Consider the following 19523-nt stretch of genomic DNA (forward strand, 5'->3'; position numbering starts at 1 on the left):
CCTGACGAATGCTTCAACCATGTCTTTTACGTCTATGCATTCTTCAGTGTTGTGGCCTTTTGTCTTGTGAGTCACAGTATTTGCTCCGATCAGCATCGTGACGATATCGGATTATTGGAGGCTTTGGCCACGGGAGCTCTTCAGTGGCGAATATCTCAGTGACGCTTTTGGTGAGTGGCGTCCATCTGGAGTTTCGGTGCGGCTGTACATTATCCTTTCCGCCCAATCGATGTTGCAAGCCGGATGAGGTGTCAAAGTTTACCCTTGACTGCCAAATGCCTAGCTTCCGCTTTTTATTTAATCGGGCGGTGAGGACATTGTCTTCTCTCGTCTTCTGAGTGTAGAGGTTTGTGCTCTGTGGGAGATCTCTACCCAGTTGCTTCTCCGTTTCCGCATAGCGTTTTGCTGCTGTCATGATGGCATCCCATGTGGATGGCATGCCATCTTTACCCGTTAGGGTGCGGATGAGCTCTGGGTCATGTGCGCCCTGGATGAAGGCAGCGCGAACAAGATCTTCACTGATATTGCCCAAACTTAGCTTATTTGAGTTGAAGCGAGTGATGAAGTTTGGCAGAGATTCATCTTCTTCTCGTATGCATTTGAGGATTGTCCATTGCTCCTCGGTATACTTCCGTTGCTGGCTGAAGTGTTGGCCAAACTTCTGCTGGAAGTCTGCCCAGTCGTAGATGTGGTTGACCGGGAGACGATCAAACCAAGCTCTAGCAGCCCCAACAAGCGTCATTTGGAACATGTAGCACCACGTGGGTTCCGTCCAATTGCTGACGGTTGCCCCTGCTATGAACCTGTTCAAATGATCGTCTGGATCAGATATACCGTCATATGTGCCTATGTTAGGCATTTGTTTGGCACTCCTTGGGGCGATTGCTTCCGCAATGTCCCTTGCAAATTTGGACGTTCCTGCATTTGCAACGTTTGGTCTGAACGTTTTGGAGAAGTCTCGTGGACTTCCACCTGTGCTTTTTGGTTTGAAGGCTTGTCCAAAATGCCTTTTCGGTTGGGATTCCATTTCCTTACGCTTCCCTTTTGCCCTATGGCGAGGGTTCGCGTCGGAGTCGGATTCCTCCGAGTCATCCTCCCAATATTCGAATTCGTCGGCCTGTTGTAGGGAACGCAAGCGTTCGTTCAACTCGGCCTGGAATTCCTTTTGTCGTGCCTCCGCCCATGCCTTGACTTCATCTAGAGTTTGGCGGGGGAGTCTTCGTTTCTCAACCTGGGTATCAGTGGATCCCAGTAGGCGATCATTTACTGCACTTGCCCCAGCATGAGTAACTGGGGTAGTGTTCGTAAAATTTACTTCACTTGCCCCGGCTTGGGTAACCGGGGTAGTGTTTGTAAAAACTGTGTTACCGGTATTCCCCCCAGTAGCTGGGGTCGTGGTTACCGGAATTTCTCTAACCATCTTTGTAGAAGTTTGAAAAAACTGGAGAAAAATGTAGTTCTAGCTTTATGCACGGATGGCGCCAATGAAGAAACACTAACCGGACCCCGAGCAGATTACTGGTAACCTGGGGGTTAGATGTTTCCCACGAGGGGTTAGACCCTTTGAAGATGGTTCTTCTGATAACCTGCAAAACAGACACCGTGAGCTCGTCACTGTGAAGGGGGGGGTTCCTCCTTGTGACCACCCTCCGGCGTGAGAATCAGACTAGATTGCTCTTTAAATATGAAAGTATATTAAGAGATTGCTAGAGCAGATATCAGGTATAATATGATGATAATGTGATAAGATATGATAAGATGAGATGGTCATACCATTTGTGGTATTTATAGCCGAAGGTAGGTTTCCAAGGAGGTATGGCCGGCTGCAACAGTGTTCCTGTTCCACCAACAGTAGCCTACGCACGTGCCCTGCTGGTAGTTGGTGGGTAGGTAGCGGCTGATAGCGACCAGGCCTGCTGTATACTATTCCTTTTCCACCAACTGTCAGCTACTCACGTGGTATGACAAGAGTTGGTGAGTAGGCAGCGGCTAATAGTGACATACAGTGTAGGAGCATGCTGCTCGCCATACTGTTGTCTATAAGCTGTCGTATCTTTAGTCAGATCTTTTTCCCATACCTCGTCAGGTACAGTACAGAAGATCTTCCCGTATCGTACGGACTGGCTTATTTGGGCGGGAGTATTCCCCCTCCCGCCCTTGTGCGGGATTGTTCCCGGCTTCGCTCATTCCTTCAGGTGACACTGAACGATTGAGAGCTAAGTGCCTTGTGCGTGTAGCCTTGCTGCGCGGGTGGCCTTCCCTAATGGCTTGTATCCGAGGCTGCGGGGACAGGCGGAGTCCTTCACCATTGGGAGGCATTTCCTGCGGGACCAGCTTGCGTACTGCGCGTAAGGACGTCACGTCTCTGAGCATGGTTGGTCCTGCGGATCCAGTTGGTTTTTGCGCAGACGTCCCTGTTTAAGGTGAGTCTCGCGGGTCCAACTGGGCTCTGCTGGGACCTACCTCTTCATATATATATATATATATATATATATATATATATATATATATATATGTGTGTGTGTGTGTGTGTGTGTGTGTATGTGTGTGTGTGTGTGTGGAAGTTGATTGTGATATTCTCATCCAAGCCCTGCTATCATTTATTCAATAAAATTGTTAGGAGCTTTATAACTTTTGTTGTGAGATTAGAAAATGAATACACGAGTATTTCCTGGTCCAAGTAGTTTCGATTTGTTATTTTTAGGTGAAAATCATCGAGCCTACCATTTGTTTCATAATAACAATTTTAGTCAAGAACCCCTAATAGTTCATGGTGGCGACCAAAAAATTTGGGAATGCGTTAGACGTAAACCTATACCGGAGAACGTTATGCCCCACATACGTGTTGCTAGTTTTGGCGGTGGTATTGAACGCAGTTACAAAATGGTTGATAATCATCTTGTAACCACTTTAGTTGAGAGGTGGCGTCCGGAAACACACACATTTCACTTCAAGTTTGGGGTGACCACAATAACCTTAGAAGATGTGCAAGTCTTATGGGGTCTACCAATTGGAGATGAGGTTGTTTCTGGTAGGGATAATAGATTAACATTTTCCGAGCAACGGTATTTGTGTAATGAACTTTTAGGCTTGCATGTTGAAGAAAATGATTTTAAAACTCAAAAATTAAGGTTAACTCGTCTTACAGCTGAACTAGGAAATGATTTTCCGGAGGACGCGTCGGAAGACGATTGTGTTAGGAGAGCAAGAGTGTATATACTACACTTATTGGGTGGTACTTTGTTTCCCGATTCTTCGAGTAGCAGCGTATTTTTCCATTATCTAAGTCATTTACGAGAGATGAATGCGAGCATCTTCTAAAGCCATAGAGATTTATGGCCCATCAATGTTGTTGCAATATGGGCGTGGGAGATAATAATTCATGTTTCACCAACACACTCAATGGAATATCAAAGTGGCAAAGCATACGGTTCAAGGTATATCTATTAAAATAATGAGTGCTTCTTTTTCTATTTTTAGAGCTCTCACACTTTTAGATTCTTTTACTATTTATTAGATCGAATTGTCATTTAAGTTTTCGTGAAATACCAAATCATGCAATCTCCCACTACCGTTCACAGTTACAATCTTTACAAGCATTTGAGGTATTCAAAATTGTGTATACATATAAACTTTATTCATATTGTGATTGGGTGTTAATATAATTTATTTTTTATTAACAGTTTAATTGGATGCCATATTTTCAAGCAGAAGACCTTCTTCCGAAAAGTTGTTTAAGTGGAAAAGATAGTTGGAGATGTGATACGGCTCTCTTATTTTGGGAAGTTGTTGAACCACATTTACCAAGCAGGGTTATGCGTCAATTTGGAATGGTACAAACCATTCCTAGAAATTTGATCTTTAACAAAAAAGAACACATGAGAATGCATAAAGTCAACCGGAAAGGATAAGCAAAGCACTGGAAAAATGAACACTTAATTTATGTTGAAATGTGGTAGGGGAGGTTAAACAATGTTGTAAATGGTATACCATGTGATACAAGTGTGGGTAGCGAAGAATATATGACATTGTTCATGGCTCGAACCGTATTTTATATTTCTAAACCTAGCTAAGCAGGAACATCACAAAATCACGGCGGTAGATTTGAACTATTGGTGTGTTATTTCTTGTATATAATTTTGTATTTAACATCTTATTCCGTTGTTTTATAAAATAACTAATGTTTCATCGAACCTTGAGCAAAGCCTTGAACAATTCTGACATTATACTATGTTGGAGGTTCAACGTAGCCGTCTTCATCAGTTACATCGGTAGACAAGCTCAAATCATGTCTCACATCTTCCGAAGATTCAAAGCTTTTATAATCAGAGTTGTCAAATCCCCCTTGATCGTCAGTGTCACTAGCTTGTGGATCTGGAATATCGTGTTGGCTGGTAAACATTGACGAACCGGCTGCTACATCATGAGTCAAAAGATTAGATTCAAATGGAGTTGTTTCTTGGGTTGTCACTGCCACACCCCGACCAAAGGCGGCGGAACATGCGGGGGTGCAACGGATTGCCCATGAACAACAAGACACTATTAAAGTGACAATATTTAAACAACTCATTAATTTCATTCAATCACCAAAGTAACACATCTCGTTCAAACAAATAAGCACCAAATACAAGAAATAAATATTGTTCATTCTTCTAATAACCTTGCGGTATCAAATAGCATGACGTCTTCAAACTCCAAGTCAAGTAATAATCAAACCTGTAACAATGCATAAAATAATATTTGTCAACACGTATTTTGGTGAGCAATTTCATAGTTTTGAGTATATATATAATATGAGCGAAATCCATAAACGTATATGAGACTATATATAAAAGTATAAATCGTGGTATATAAAACATATATAAATGAGGATCCTTTCTAATCGGTAACAACCGACATACTCGGATAATGAGGCCCTATTCTACTAGCACAAGGCTAAAGTAGTTAGGGGAGCGTATGATCATACTTATTGAGGCTCAACAACAACATAAAAATAAACACTCGTGCACGTAAAGCATATGAAACATATAACACACAATAGAGCAAGTATTCTAAGTATCATACACCCTAGAGTTTGTGGTTTGAGGATCGAGTATAACAAATCATTCTTGTTTTAAATAAGTATGCATGTTACCCCCAAAGTATAAAAGTGAAAACGGGGGATGAAATGTACTCACTTTAACTAAGTAACTTGAAAGATTGATTCATGAATAATCGGAGATCGGTTTAACGAGCAAGACCTAGATTAAAAGGGTCTTAAGTTAGTAGGTAGTATTGAAAAGGTTTAAAGTAAAATATATAAAAAGTAACGTAAATAAATAAAGTTTAGGGTTTAAAATGTAAATATTTGATATTTAAAGAAATGTTTCTTGAAAAATAAGTTTACCCGAAACCAGGTGTTGGTATTCCATTCATAAATATTACTCAACCTATGTCAAGTAATTATGTGGGTTATAATGCACTATTGCAAGACCCTTTGTTATATAAATACCAAAACGAGGTTTTAATCGAGTGTTCGGATTTGTCGATTCGAGTCTTGATAATTAACCAAACTCAAAGTCAACTTTCCAAAATGGTAAATATTATGAGATAACTCAATAAAAATCAAAAGACTTAACCAAATATATAGTTCTATTGTGAAGAACCTTAACGTCCATTAAGCGAGTATTTGGTTTCACCGATCCAAACTTGTTATAATATCAAGTTAGATTCCGACACACCAAGTATGTTGAGAAAATAATTTAAAATTAGCTTTAAATACACTCTTGAAGAAAAGATGAGTTTCGGTGGCCCAAAACACACTTGTGTGTCTTAAGCGAGTGAACTCGGTTTAGTTCGGTTTTGGTTTTGTCCTTGACTCGGAATGATACCGAGGATGGTTTCCACATACCCAAATACCATAGAACTATAAAAACGATTTTAGAAGTTATAATATTCAAATCTTACATAAACATGTTTATTTAACTATATAAAAAAAAAACTAGTAAACAAGAGTTCGGTTTTGGTTCGGTTCTCAACTCGGGATAAAACCGAGGCTAGTGACTTCATACCCAATACCATGGAACTCATTTAACATGAATTAGAAACTAAACTACTTATACTTTGATCAAGACTTGTAAGCATTAAAGGAAATATAGTATAATCAAGGACTATAATGAGTCCTCCATGTAACCTTGTCTTGTAGCGTATCACCTCAACCAACCAAGGCCGGAGAAGGTGAAAGTCGAAGGTAAACAAGGGGTGCATATTATATATATGTTGTACCACAAGCTTCAATTACTAAGTAACAAAACAAAATTAAAGAATGGTTCTTGTTTGATTATTAAAAAACCTTGAAGAGATGAAGTTGTGTTTTTTGTTTGGGAGAGTAAAGAAGTGAATGAACAAGGTTGGAATGAAGAAGATAAGCTTGTTTATATAGGGTAATGGTCAAAGTTTATTTCCAAGTTTTATATCAATACTTGTATGTGTTTTAATTGGTTAGCAAGTCAAATAATACAAACAAACAACAAAAATTCATCACAAAGTTGATGCAGACACCAGTAGCGCCGCGCGACCGGCCTCTCCCCCTTGGTCGCACGACGCGGCATGGTTAGGGGTGAGGTGGTCTGGTCCGGTTCATTTCGCGTCGTTTCAGTCGTTTTCGATGCGTTTTTAGCGTTTTAAAGTGTTTTAATAGCCGTAAAAGGGTGTTTTTGAAATCCGACAAGTGTGAGATGATTATGTAACATAAAACCCATCATTTTATATTATCGAAAGATCCGAGTTACAAAACGGGTCGGTTTATAGTTCAATCGTATAAAAAAGTTATCCAAAATTAACGAATGTCATAGTCTCTGAGACAGAAAAACTTCGTAGGAGGTCCATACAACCCACTTGTTGGACGGGAATTACTGGTTCCATGTAAATATCACCCCTGAATTTTCTATCTGATTCTGCTAGAAAATACAACATTTCTAAACTCCCGTCATTGACAATATGTGACGCTTCACGTATCCCTTGAAACTTGTAGGATAACAACACCACCAAACTATAGGATTCTTTAGGAAGACCAATAAGATTATAAATCATATCAGCTAACTATTCGTAAGACATTTTTTGGCGAATAGGAAATGAAGAAATTCGGGTTGATTCGTCATAAGAAACAAATCCATTCTCATAAGAAATATTACCACCCCAGAATATTCTTAGAAGAAATGGACTGAATGAAGACATCTTGATTGAGTGAGAATAAAATTAGAGAAAATGCCAAGTTAATAGTTTTATTCTGAACTATGTGTTTATAATTTATTTATAATGTCATTTAAAGTGTATTTTTAATATACCATAGTGCATGATAAGTTATTGAAATGATATTACACTGAAAAGTTACTGAATCACATATCTCTGCAAAAGTTGTGAGATGAAATCTCACTGGAAAACTTGCATGCTTTATCCCACTAAATAGTAACTTCAATCATATCTCTCTGCAAAAGTTGTGAGATGTTACATTTTGAGAATCTTGCAGGCTATTATCATCACTAAAGCATAAAACAAAAACATGCATGCAAATATATTATGTAAATCTGTTTAAAGTGTAGAGAATCAAGAAACATATCAAACCGTGGTCTTGAACCACGGGTTGACTAAAAAACAAAAAGATACATGTGAACATTCTGTACTTGACAAAAAAAATAATAAAAAGCATCAAACCGTGGTTTCAAACCACGACTTGACCATCAAAACCACTTCACTCACGGAAAGCAGTATTAGGTTTATATTTTGGGTGCAATCCGTGGTTTCAAACCACAGTTTGTATTATTTTATTCATACTTATTTTTTTTTTTGGAAGCTCACCATTTGTAAAAGTACTTTAAAAAAATATACCATTTGTGAAACAACTTTTCTTAAAAGCACTATTTAAAAAAAATTCAAGAAAACAACATAAAAAGTTAGCTAGAAAACATAACGTGCATAAATCATAAACTAGAAAACTTTAGTGGGTAGTTTATGAATATAATAATAAAAATCACGGTGACCAAAATTCAGAGTCAAATGTGGGATACAGGAATAATGGAGCGAGTGGTGGATATGAGAGGCACAAGTGTGCGGTGGTGAATGTTATTATTGACTCTCATTGCCCTCTGCTCTCATTGGCCAACTGCTCCACTGTTGCAACCAGTCTCCTCCTTCGTCTAACAGGCAGGTACTATTTCAACTCCCATCCATGCCGCAATAGGCATGATATCCAATGGTTATTATTATTCCGAATTGTGTTTCAATCTGTTCATACTTTATTGTCTGTCTGTAATCTACAAGCCAAACCAGTAGGATTATATTAACTTATTTTATTCTCAGAATAGTTAGCTTGTGTAAAATTATTTTATTGATCATGGTTTATGAATCTAATAAAGGTTAATATATTATTTTATGTAACTGCATATTCCAAAATTATAAAATAAAGGTAGAACTGAGCTGAGCTGAGCTCTATAATTGCAAACCAGCCAACTTGCTTCGCTTAGATGGTTCGGTTTTAACAGTTTATTTAGTCTCTTTGCTTTACTAGTATAATAGGTCTGCTTATTCATTACACTGTATAGATCAAAAGAATTCATACTTTGATTTTTTACTTCTTACAGTTGATACATATCAAGAATTAATAGCGAAGACGAAGAACATCGGCAACTCTACTTTTTTGATTTTTTAGCACATTAAATCCTGGTCTATACATACTTCAGTGAATAAACATAGCACCATGATTCACCAAACCCTCATGCCTTTTGCTAAAGTTAAGATCCACAGCACACAAACCGAATTCAAAAACCAGTCAACCTTACTGGAAACAAACTCCATGTGATAACAGAATTGTGGTTTCACACCATCATAGGTCACGGTTCCACTATCTACGAGTCAACTGTTCTTTAATTGAGATAATGTAGAATGTGGCAGATTTTCATGATCTTTGATGCATGTTGCAGGTGATTGATGAACAATCAGATATAGCAGAACGACTTCGAATTAAGGTATGATATTTCATCTATTCAAAATTCCTTTCTTGTTTTACCCTTCCCGGGATTTAGCTTTTGGTTCATGGGTCGGAAAAACTTGGGCATGACTGAACTGATGGTTTTTTTACTGTTATTATTATTATTATTCATCATCATCATCATCATCGTACTCAGTATATCCCACCAATAGCAATGCTATGGTAGGGTCTGAGGAGGGTAAGATGTAGACAGCCTTACCTCTATCCCATAGGGATAGAGAGGCTGCTTCCGGTGAGACCCCCGGCTCGATAGTAGTTTTGAATCAAGCCTTGGACATAAGACACATAACACTCAATCATCGGGACACCGGCTGATTGGTGCATGTGCCCTTGTCTTTCGGCTATCAACGCCACCACATGATGCCTGATTAACCTTCCGCCACTTTTAACGTTATTTTCACGTGATTAGTAAAATAACGTCAAAATTAGTGCAATTTTACTTTTGCCCACCCAAGGGTTCACACATATATACATTATATGTGCGCACCGCAAGCAGGGCGTATTATTATTATTATTATTGTATAATTTTCTTATTACTATATACAGTCAACCATCTTTATATTTTTAAAAGTTTTTAATGAAAACTAACATTTTAAGTTCAAAGAGGGAAACAACTCCAAATCGCCAAACCGATGGTTTGTTCATCGCATATTACAAAACCATAGTTGGTTGTTCAACCTATAATACAAATTTTAGTCGACACCGACCAAATCAGACTCGACTCTTTTTTAGTCAGATCGGAGCCAACACTACAAGGTGAAGTTTTGTAAGTGTAGTTTTTAAATTGAATTTGAAACTAGCCCACTGTGATTCGGTTTTCTGCTTATAACAAGTCAAAATTAGACTCCAACATCCCCTTTACTGTTAAATAATTTAACCTGGTCACTCTGTAATTTGAGTTTACTTTTAAATTTGACACAGGCAGTACCTCTCTTTCATTTCTACAAAAATGGAACCCTATTAGAAGCTTTTCCTACCAGAGATAAGGAACGAATTAAAGCGGCTATTGAGAAATATACAGCGCCGACACCTGCTCCTGCTGCTTAATAAAACAAATCGATCTGGTAATACGCTTAAATTTTGCCATCTGCAGATAATAGTTAGCTATACCTTGCATGGTATCATATATATAATTCAATCCATGCTACACATACAAATTTGCAATATTCTTATTCTTGTAGGCTACAAAATAAACAATGAAAAATGAATAATACCATATATTTGTTACAAGACAGGTCAAATATTCGTTTATTATTATTCGACTTCATTGATCCATGCTACAGATCGACCACATGGTGGAAAACAAAACTAATAAGCACGATTACAACAAAGGCAAAAAATTAAAAGAAGAAAAACGAGAACCAATCGATGATCAATAACCTAACTATGTTGACTTTCCAAGTCCAGGTCAAACATCCTTTGACTCTCATTATCATCTAATCTACATCTTCAATATTTGCTTTCAGCACCCTAAGCCTTAAGTGGGTTAAAAACATATAAATCGTCACCTATAATGCCTTTCGCCTTTTATTACCAATAAAAGACTATGGTAAACTAACCGAAGCCCTTCTTCTTTTGTGGAAACATAACTATCGGGGATCTATAATAATCTTTTACAAAAACATGGAACGCTTGATTTTTAATACACCTAATTTGCTGATACAATAGACGCTCGTATTACCCGATCATTTAAGATTCACACCTTTTTCCTGCTGCATGACATGTCATCAACAAAATTTTGATCCGTTCCCTCTGTAACGATAGCATGTTGATCCAGTTGAGAAGTTGCGGTTGAAGATAGCCGTTTGCGGGACCAGTTACTGAAATGCTGAATCCAAGGGTTCCCTGGTGAAACACGAGGCCTGTATGCACGTTTCGCATGTGGACTTTGTCTTTTGAAACTTTTCTTTGACCGATAACCACGGCTAAGAACCTTGTACTGACAAATGAATATTATCAGAATGGTGGAAACATATAAAATAGCTTATGACGTTTGTAAAGTTATAAATAGGATTTAGAATTTAAACCTGGCCAGATGAAATTTCATCAGAGCAGTAGGTATTTTGTGTTTGACAACTTGGCATATCTAAAGAGTTGTATAATTGATCAACGAATGATGCTTCTATTGACTTCAGATATAAACTATGTTTCTCATTCGTCCATTTTGATGATTCCTTTTTCGGCGACATCTGAACAGTAAGTTTTAGTGAGCACCTCATGTGAGGAAATAATACATACATTTTATAAACATAGTAGAGAATAAAAAATACGCATATACAAGCAACCCTTAATCCAGATTAATGAAAATTAAAAGCACCATGTTTTTCGTCATGCAGAAATATTTCAATTTCCTGCTCAAAAGATGTGTAATCTTTCTTTTGTGTTTCAGCTATGCTCAAAAATGTGTTTCTACCTTTTGTTTTAAATCAGCACATGCTAAACTTTAAGGTCTTTATTAATGTGATAATGTCACATAAGATTTCAATGACTGGTAAGTGCCAAAATCCTCTTCTGATTCATATAAACAATAAAAAGATGACTAAACAAGCCCTAAGCTATTAGTTATCCAACAAAAAACTAAAAGAATGGTTTGTTTTGAGCCCAAAATATCACCAATTTCTCAGAAATCAACACAAAACACTCTTGCCTAACCGTTCGGCTTTGATCTGTTAGGCTTTAACACATGCAAAATTCTGCACATGATTGCCTTTTAGGAGACAGAAATCAGTATTCGAATCACGTTTATTTTGATTTCAAAAGCAATTATGCTCCAAAAATTCAATACAAATCATAAAATTCTAGCTCTGCCAAAACACCTCATAATAAGAGACCTTAATTTGCTAAACACAACAGACCTACACAAAATATTTACACCAACAATCATATTCACATAACACGAAACCAATTTATCGCAAATTCACAATTACACAAATGGAGCGAGAAAATAACCGCAATTCAGATCAGAAGATGATAACAAACTAAACAGATCTTAAAATTATCAAATCTAAATCTAACATCATTCAATACATACAATCAAATAAATAAAAAGTAACATAGATTGTTTATAATAATAATAATAATACCATAATTGAACTCTCCTCTTGCTCATCGTTACCGGTCATCTCAGACGCCAGAGAACACGTCTCAACCACCGTCTCCGCCGCCGGAGAAAACAGTTCACCTTCCATAGATCTATTACAGATAATTAATTTAATTAAAAATATAAAAATGAGAGAAAACTGTAGATTTGGATATTTTTGTTTTTGTTGGTGAATCAAGGAATATGAGAAACAAAAACTCAAAAGAGCTTCAATAGGAGGAATGATAAGTGCCAGGTGTCATATGCTTTTACACGTGTTACTGGAACCACGTCATCTTCACGTCCACGTCGGCAGCCAGATATTTTGTTGCCCGTTGATTTTTTCTGTGAACCAGATATTTTTGTGATTCCATTCTCCTCTCAAAATATCAGGCTATCAACTGACCGCCTCTGGTTTTATTTTACACGTGGCATGCTTTCAATGGTTTGATTCCTTTTGTACGCATTTCCTACCATGCTATAACAATTAGTAGAATTATAAATTAAAGTTAATAAAAGAGAAAATTCTCAAAATGATTCAATGAAGGATTATCAGATTCCCAAAACAACCCATTAAATATGTACTGAGGCGACGCATTGGTAAAATAAACGACGAGATTTTTAAACCAATCAAAAGTTGACATGTGGAAAGAATCTGACTTACCCGACGAGATTTTTAAAAATCTCGAGGTTTCCGTCCAAATTTTGTAGTTAAGTCACTTTTTAAAAAACAGTCTCTCCAGACGGTTTTTTTATGTTTCTTGTCTGGTCCGTTCATATTAATTTTTTCTTGAAAAAAGAGCTTTCTGAATCTCGTCTTTCAAGACGCATTTAGTTTGAATTTCGTCTTCCAAGTTCATATTCTCATATTTCTTCTTGTAAGTTCTTAAGGTTTAGAGATGTGTTTTGATTAAATATTGAGAGCTATAATGCATTTATGAAGTAATCCACTCGATTAGGAAATGAAATAAGCTATTAATGAGAAAATTGGGTATAATAACCATTGTTGTAAAAATCGTGTCTAGGTGCCGAGTACTCAACGAGTAATCCTCACCTAGGCCGAGTTCTCGGTGAGCCATCCCCAAGTGCTCTCTGACTAAGGCTGAGTACTCATTGATTAAGGCCGAGTACTCCTAACTTCCCAATTGGCCGCCTAGGATCCGTCTAGCGACTTTTACAACCTTGATAATAACTAACAAATTTCAGCTTGGACAACAAGAAAACGAATCGGGCTGTTTTAAAACATTAATTTTCGTATCTTGGAGCTTTTTCACATCCAACTATAACAACGAGTAACTTTTAAATGGCAATTCCAAAAAAACGTACTTCGATATCAAAAAAGCGTATTCGTAAAAATATTTGGAAAATGAAAGGATATGGGGCGTCGTTAAAAGCTTTGTCATTAGGGAAATCTCTTTTTTTGCAACCTAGTCTATTTCAGATATCAATTAAAAGTTCTTAGCGGGAGCTGCTTCATGTTTTTTAGATAGAGTACATGTTTTTTAGATTTAAATAGAGTAATAGTACTCTATTCCAAATCACGCAGGGGAGACGGATTGGATCGAGAGGCGATGCTTATACCTCTTCTTTATCGATAGGATTCCCATCATTTGCAGTCTCCGGCGAAGGAGATAAGGGCGAGGGACCGAACATGTTCTATCCTCAACCTCCATCCGGGTATGGTATAGCAGCCTTTCCGAGCGAACCTCGTTTCTTTAATTTAGTCAAAAATAGGAAAGAGTTGGCAAAATTAGTCCCTAAAGTTCCAAAATGCATTTTTTAGCCATATTAAGCAATTTTAAAGATTTCTAAGCATTGTTTGATAAGTTTGAAAGTTATTAATATATACAATTAGTTAAACCAAGTTAAATACTAATAAATACAAATTTTCATTAATACGAAAGATTCGAAATATATTCCGGAGTCTGGTAAACGAATACGAATACAAATACGAAAAATCAGAGATGTTACATCATTTACACCCTAGATATCAACTAGACTCAAACTCAAACCCAGTTAAAAATAATATTTGTTGGGTTATATAGGTGTTAACTATTCATATTAGTATGTAAATACATAGTCACATGCCAATGATCTTTAATTTAAGCGGTTAGGATGAGACAATCAAAAACTTTAATTTAAAAAAATTTTGAAAAGAGGAGGTTTCATGTTTTAGTCTAGGAGGCTTAAATTAGACCAGTGAGTTTTCTTATCTGTTGGTTGAATTTCTCCTGAATGTGAAATGTCAGTTAAAAAGATAAAATACAAGTCACATTTCCATCTCATCGTATCCATAATCCAAATATCCAATTGAGGAATCCACCACACCCGACCCATATCCAATCCAATAGAATGTTGTTACCAACAAAACAGTTATCCTCATCAGCACTTGTTAGTTAACACCAACACCCTTCTCTAAACCTCCAAATCCACCTCAACTGGATTAAAAAACTAACTAGGGTTTATAGTTTACAACCACTATGGAATCATCATCTCTACACACTCACCTCCACCACACAACCCTTATTATCTTTCCACACATATTATCCACAACTCCTTCCATAGTTTCATTTCCGTATCGACTCTCCACATTGCGTTTTGCTGGTTTGAAAGCAGCTAGTAGTAGTAGTAGTAGTAGTAGCCGACGGCAGGATGAATTTGCTTACGATTTACTCAGAAAGCCGGTGGTGGAGGTGAAAGACGAGGTGATTGATTCTGATTATGAAGATGATGGTGGTAATGAGGATGGGTGGATTGATTGGGAGGACAGGATATTGGAAGATACGGTGCCTCTGGTTGGTTTTGTTAGGATGATTCTTCATTCCACCAAGTAAGATATTACTTATTGTTTGTGCTTATGTATCAATTACTCTTATTATTGAGCCTTAGATGTTGGAATTAGAGAGCATTAGGAGGTTCTGTTTGATGGATTGAAATTGTATACATTCTCATTAAGTTGTTAGCAACTCAAATCTATCTGCCTGTTCATTTTTAGGGTTTAATGTTATGCGGACTCTGATTGTTATAACGAAGTTTCTTGTTGCAGATACGCAAGTGGTGAGAGGTTAAGTCCCGAGCATGAGAGAACTATTCTAGAGAGGTTGTTGCCACATCATCCCGAAAGTGAGAAGAAAATTGGATGTGGCATCAAATACATCACGGTTAACTCTCTCTCTCTCTCTCTATATATATATGTGTGTGTGTATGTGTGTGTGTAGGGGAGGGATCATGAGGAAACTCTTCTTCATGAATCATGAGTAAACTGAAAAACTTCAAGCTGATATATGCAGTATACTGTGGTATAAATAATACATATATGTAATTCTAATAGGGACCAAAATAGGCATTTTTGCCTAAAATATTCTCAAAATAGGCATATGAAAATTTCCTAACCAAAATAGGCATCGCTTCCGTTATTGCTGCTTGTAGGGTTTGCATGGCTAATCACATCTTGACACATAACCCTCTTGGACACATTAGGCACTAAAGGGGCCAGCACGGAATATCATGTAAAACTTAGTTGGCTAAACCATATTATGACGTCTGTCACAACCGGGCTATAGTGGTGCCTAAACAATGATGAATAGGCAACAACGGTGCCTAATAACACTCCTTTTTAGGCATCTTTTGAATTTGATAAGGCTAAAAGAGTGCCCTATTGTCAACGTGTGGGATCCAAATGAGCTTAACTCATGCCATTTAAGGCGTCTTGGGTAATTGCCTAGTATACAAAGGTGGCCTATCACCAGCGTTTAGGCGTCTTTGGGAATTGTTTGGTGCACAACACCATCGTAGCCCACTCATCGTCATTTAGGCACCGCTGTATCCTGATCGTGACACATGTAATAAGGTTTTGCCAACTCAGAGGGGAAGGGGCACCTATATGGGTAGGGTGTATGGCTTCCAAACCACATGGCAACACCACCCCATCCCATGTGGATAAGGTGTACGGCTTCATTTCATGGCAAAGGTTTGCCACACTACATTGATTCATTATTGGCCATTGAAGAATTAAAATGAATTAATAAAGTTCTAGGGTACTTGTGGGTAGGCGATGTCTGTAAGTTTGTGGTTTTTGGGTACTTAATGGTAGAAATGAGGTGGCAGTACATGATTGACCAATGCATGGGTAATACCCATGAGTGCCCCTTCCCCTCTCAGTTTTGCTGATATTTCATGTCGGCCTATTTGGTGCCCAAAAGGGTTATGTGTCAACATATATTAGCCATGCCTATTTTTGTTAGCAAAATTTTTTATGCCTATTCTAAGAATATTACTGTCAAACATGCCTATGCAGTTTTTTGGTTTTCTCATGGCCTATGTTTGTATGTGTATATATATGTAGACACAAGTTTTTATCTTATTGTCATCAGTGTTGACACCTTAATATATCAGGAGATTTTTGTCAAATTGTCTTGATCTACTATGTTAATTGTGGTAACTAGATTGCATATTTGATACAACGTGTACTGCAAACTTTGAAGAAAAATATCATATGATCGTAAATTTAGCAGCAAAAATAGTTCACAGGGTATGTTTATTAAAGATAATTCGGGTTTGGATTTTGATGTTTCTGAATATTGGGTTTGAATTGCTATTTCATTGTAGCCACTCAAGTCGGTTTTCTCAGCATGTGTTGTTTGTTTACAGGTTGGTTACCATCCAGATTTCGAAAGCTCGAGATGTCTGTTCATAGTGCGAAAAGATGGAGAGTTGGTTGATTTTTCTTATTGGAAATGCATCAAAGGTTTAATAAGGAAAAACTATCCTTTATATGCAGACAACTTTATCCTAAGACATTTCCGAAGGCGTAGGCATAATGATTGAAGCTGAATCATTGTATACATCGTGCGTATCACAGCTTTCATATGTATTGCCTGCGAGTTACAAGAAACATAGGCTCTGCTATTACGTGATGTTAGGTTGCATCAAGATTAGTGTGATTTTTTCTTTGTTTTCTGGTTCATATTGCTAATGCATACGTATGCAAGAATGCGATTATGCACATTTTTGAGAAAAGTGTAAAGATGAACTATGACATTCTTTGCAGTTGAAATTACTCTTCTATTTTTGGCATTGTATAAGGATAAAGTGGAACACATATTTATGTTCACACTTGTTGATCTTATTATTTCATTATGTTATTTATGTGAATGTGTACATGTTTGGTTGGCGATGACGGGAATTTAAGTTAATTGCATAATTTGCATCTGCTAATGTTAAGGAGCTTAGTCGCTTTTCACTTCACAGTCGAAAAGTTATAATGATTGTAGTTTTGGTGGTGGTGACGGCGTGCGTAGAAAACCGAAATAACTGAACACTGATTGGAAAAACCGAACAAGACAGTCGAATCAATTGAGAAACTGATAGTTTAGTTTGATTTTGGTTTTCTATATCCAAATATGTTCGGGACGGTTGAATCAATTGAGAAACCAATAGTTTAGTTTAATTTTGTTTTTCTATAACCAATTTAATGGTTTAGGTTATGACTGTGTCTACAAAGAAATAAAAATTTATGGTTTATTAGTATGTTTATATAAATAATATATTATATGTTAGAAATTTTGCTAGATTCTTTATACATACTTTAATGCATGTCTTAAGAATATATGAAACAAAAACTTTATCGGATTTATCAACCGAATTGGGACTGGCCCATGCCCAGAATCAATATTGGTTAAGCAATCTTTTTCTCCAATAATTGAAAATTTGAAATAGCGATTCTGAAAACGATGGAATATAAAAATCTCGAAACAATTATTATAGGTTGTGGTATGAAATAGAATCAGTTTAATTATATACATAAGAGCATTCCCAATGGGTTCTTCATCTCTATTTTTAAAATTTAACCAAAAACCACAATTTCTTAATTTTATATATCATTTTTTAAAAACCTGTTCCAACCCATTTCTATCTTTCTATTCTTTTTTTATTATTTCTTTCTCTTTCTTCCATTTATATCTTAACTACTAACTATTTTGTTTTATTATCATTTTCATTTTAAACTAGTAGTATTACCCGTGCATTGCAACAGGACACGTCAAATGCATTACATGTATTACCAATAAAACACTACTACCAATAAAATCCAAATTACAATCCGACGCTTTATCAATAAAATAGAAATCGCCTACTATGAAGAAAATGTAACCTTATTACAATATGACTCCTTAACAATCAACATTCAATAAATCTTGGTGTGGCGATTCTCCAATCATGTGTCTTGCAATGATTTGTGTCTTCCAATCCGGATGAGTTCTCTCAAATCTTGGGGCCATTAATGCCTCGAGCATCCTAAGTACATTAATATGTATTTGAATTCAACTAATAATAGAAAGATACCAAATAGACCATCGGATGATGCAAATGATTAGTTGATAAGTAACTCCTTTTTGTATGCTTATAAAAAATATTTCCAAAGATCAAAAAGTACATAGAACCAAGCCTGCAAAAAGTATATGAAAGTTGAAAGACCTCTAAAATATAAAGATAGAAAAAACAGGCATCAAGGTAAAAGGGATATAAACATTTTCCATTTGATCGATCACTTGGAAATATGAGCAAAGACATTTGAACACACTGTTAGCCTAAACACTCTATCTGCTCATCTACAAATTCTTCTAGCTTCTCCTAAATGTACAGTGAATTAGCTAAGTGCATCTTTTGCTCTACTCTTTTAAAACAACTAACGTGACATTATAATGGTTCTACTATTTTTTAACTTAAAATTTTGTAAATTCCAAAATTTCATATTAGCAACATTACCACATGTTCTCACCAAATGAAGCATTTTTTTGGAAGGAAACTTAAAAGTAACTGTTATACTATAACTCTTCAAATTAGAAAAAATAAAATAAAATAAACCACCCATATCCTAACTTGTAAACAAACACAGGCACCTCTAAATAAAATCACAAATGCAACCCAATGTCCCAATCTGTAAATAAATTAATAAATTCTCAAAAGAATAGCAACGCATCAGGTTGGCAAAAGAAAGACCCTAATTTCCTAACAATGCAATCATGTTTATTGACAAAAAACAAAAAAAGACTAAACACAAATACGGTTGTAAGAAAAATCGAGTACCTACGAAGAAGAAGTCACCATTTAGAATAGAATCGGTAAAGACGCAGAAGACCGACAACTTACCTTAGACCTGCATAAATCAGAAAACATGAGCACAAACACTTTTAAGACCACTGTAAATTAACAGATATATAAAATTACATACCGAAGATGCAGTTTACGATTTCTGCAGCTCTTTAAACGACTTCTTATTAAGTAAAGCTTCAAGATCCTTAAGGTCATCTTCCTCAGTTTTAGGCGGCTTCGGGTTCGATTACCGGGCCACCAAATTGTCCACCATCTCCTTGTCCAGCCCAACCGCCCGGCCCGGTGATCACCTACCTTTCCTGATTC

The 19523-nt window shown here is 36.7% G+C and overlaps 3 protein-coding genes across 3 annotated transcripts; 2 read left to right on the forward strand and 1 right to left on the reverse strand.

Annotated features, from left to right (window-relative positions):
- Positions 1 to 2829: 2829 nt before the first annotated feature.
- On the forward strand, positions 2830 to 3911 carry LOC143584254 (serine/threonine-protein phosphatase 7 long form homolog). The gene is made up of 4 exons (XM_077066342.1): positions 2830 to 3212; positions 3324 to 3437; positions 3518 to 3605; positions 3684 to 3911. The coding sequence occupies exons 1-4, from the start codon at positions 2830 to 2832 to the stop codon at positions 3909 to 3911; spliced, it is 813 nt and encodes a 270-aa protein (XP_076922457.1).
- A 6334-nt stretch (positions 3912 to 10245) lies between these two features.
- LOC143584255 (cold-regulated protein 27-like) lies at positions 10246 to 12346 on the reverse strand. The gene is made up of 3 exons (XM_077066343.1): positions 12109 to 12346; positions 11053 to 11214; positions 10246 to 10964 (listed from the first exon to the last, which is right to left on the reverse strand). Exons 1-3 carry the CDS (start codon positions 12211 to 12213, stop codon positions 10722 to 10724), a joined length of 510 nt encoding a protein of 169 aa, XP_076922458.1. The 5' UTR covers positions 12214 to 12346; the 3' UTR covers positions 10246 to 10721.
- Positions 12347 to 14558: 2212 nt separating this feature from the next.
- LOC143584256 (protein DCL, chloroplastic-like) lies at positions 14559 to 16964 on the forward strand. Its single transcript, XM_077066344.1, has 3 exons — positions 14559 to 14934; positions 15151 to 15265; positions 16755 to 16964. The coding sequence occupies exons 1-3, from the start codon at positions 14585 to 14587 to the stop codon at positions 16929 to 16931; spliced, it is 642 nt and encodes a 213-aa protein (XP_076922459.1). The 5' UTR covers positions 14559 to 14584; the 3' UTR covers positions 16932 to 16964.
- The last annotated feature ends 2559 nt before the right edge of the window (positions 16965 to 19523 follow it).

This window comes from Bidens hawaiensis, unplaced genomic scaffold (assembly GCF_021521415.1).
Source record: "Bidens hawaiensis isolate Kalapana, Puna unplaced genomic scaffold, B.hawaiensis_p1.1 tig00032892_1, whole genome shotgun sequence".
Taxonomy (NCBI): Eukaryota; Viridiplantae; Streptophyta; class Magnoliopsida; order Asterales; family Asteraceae; genus Bidens; species Bidens hawaiensis.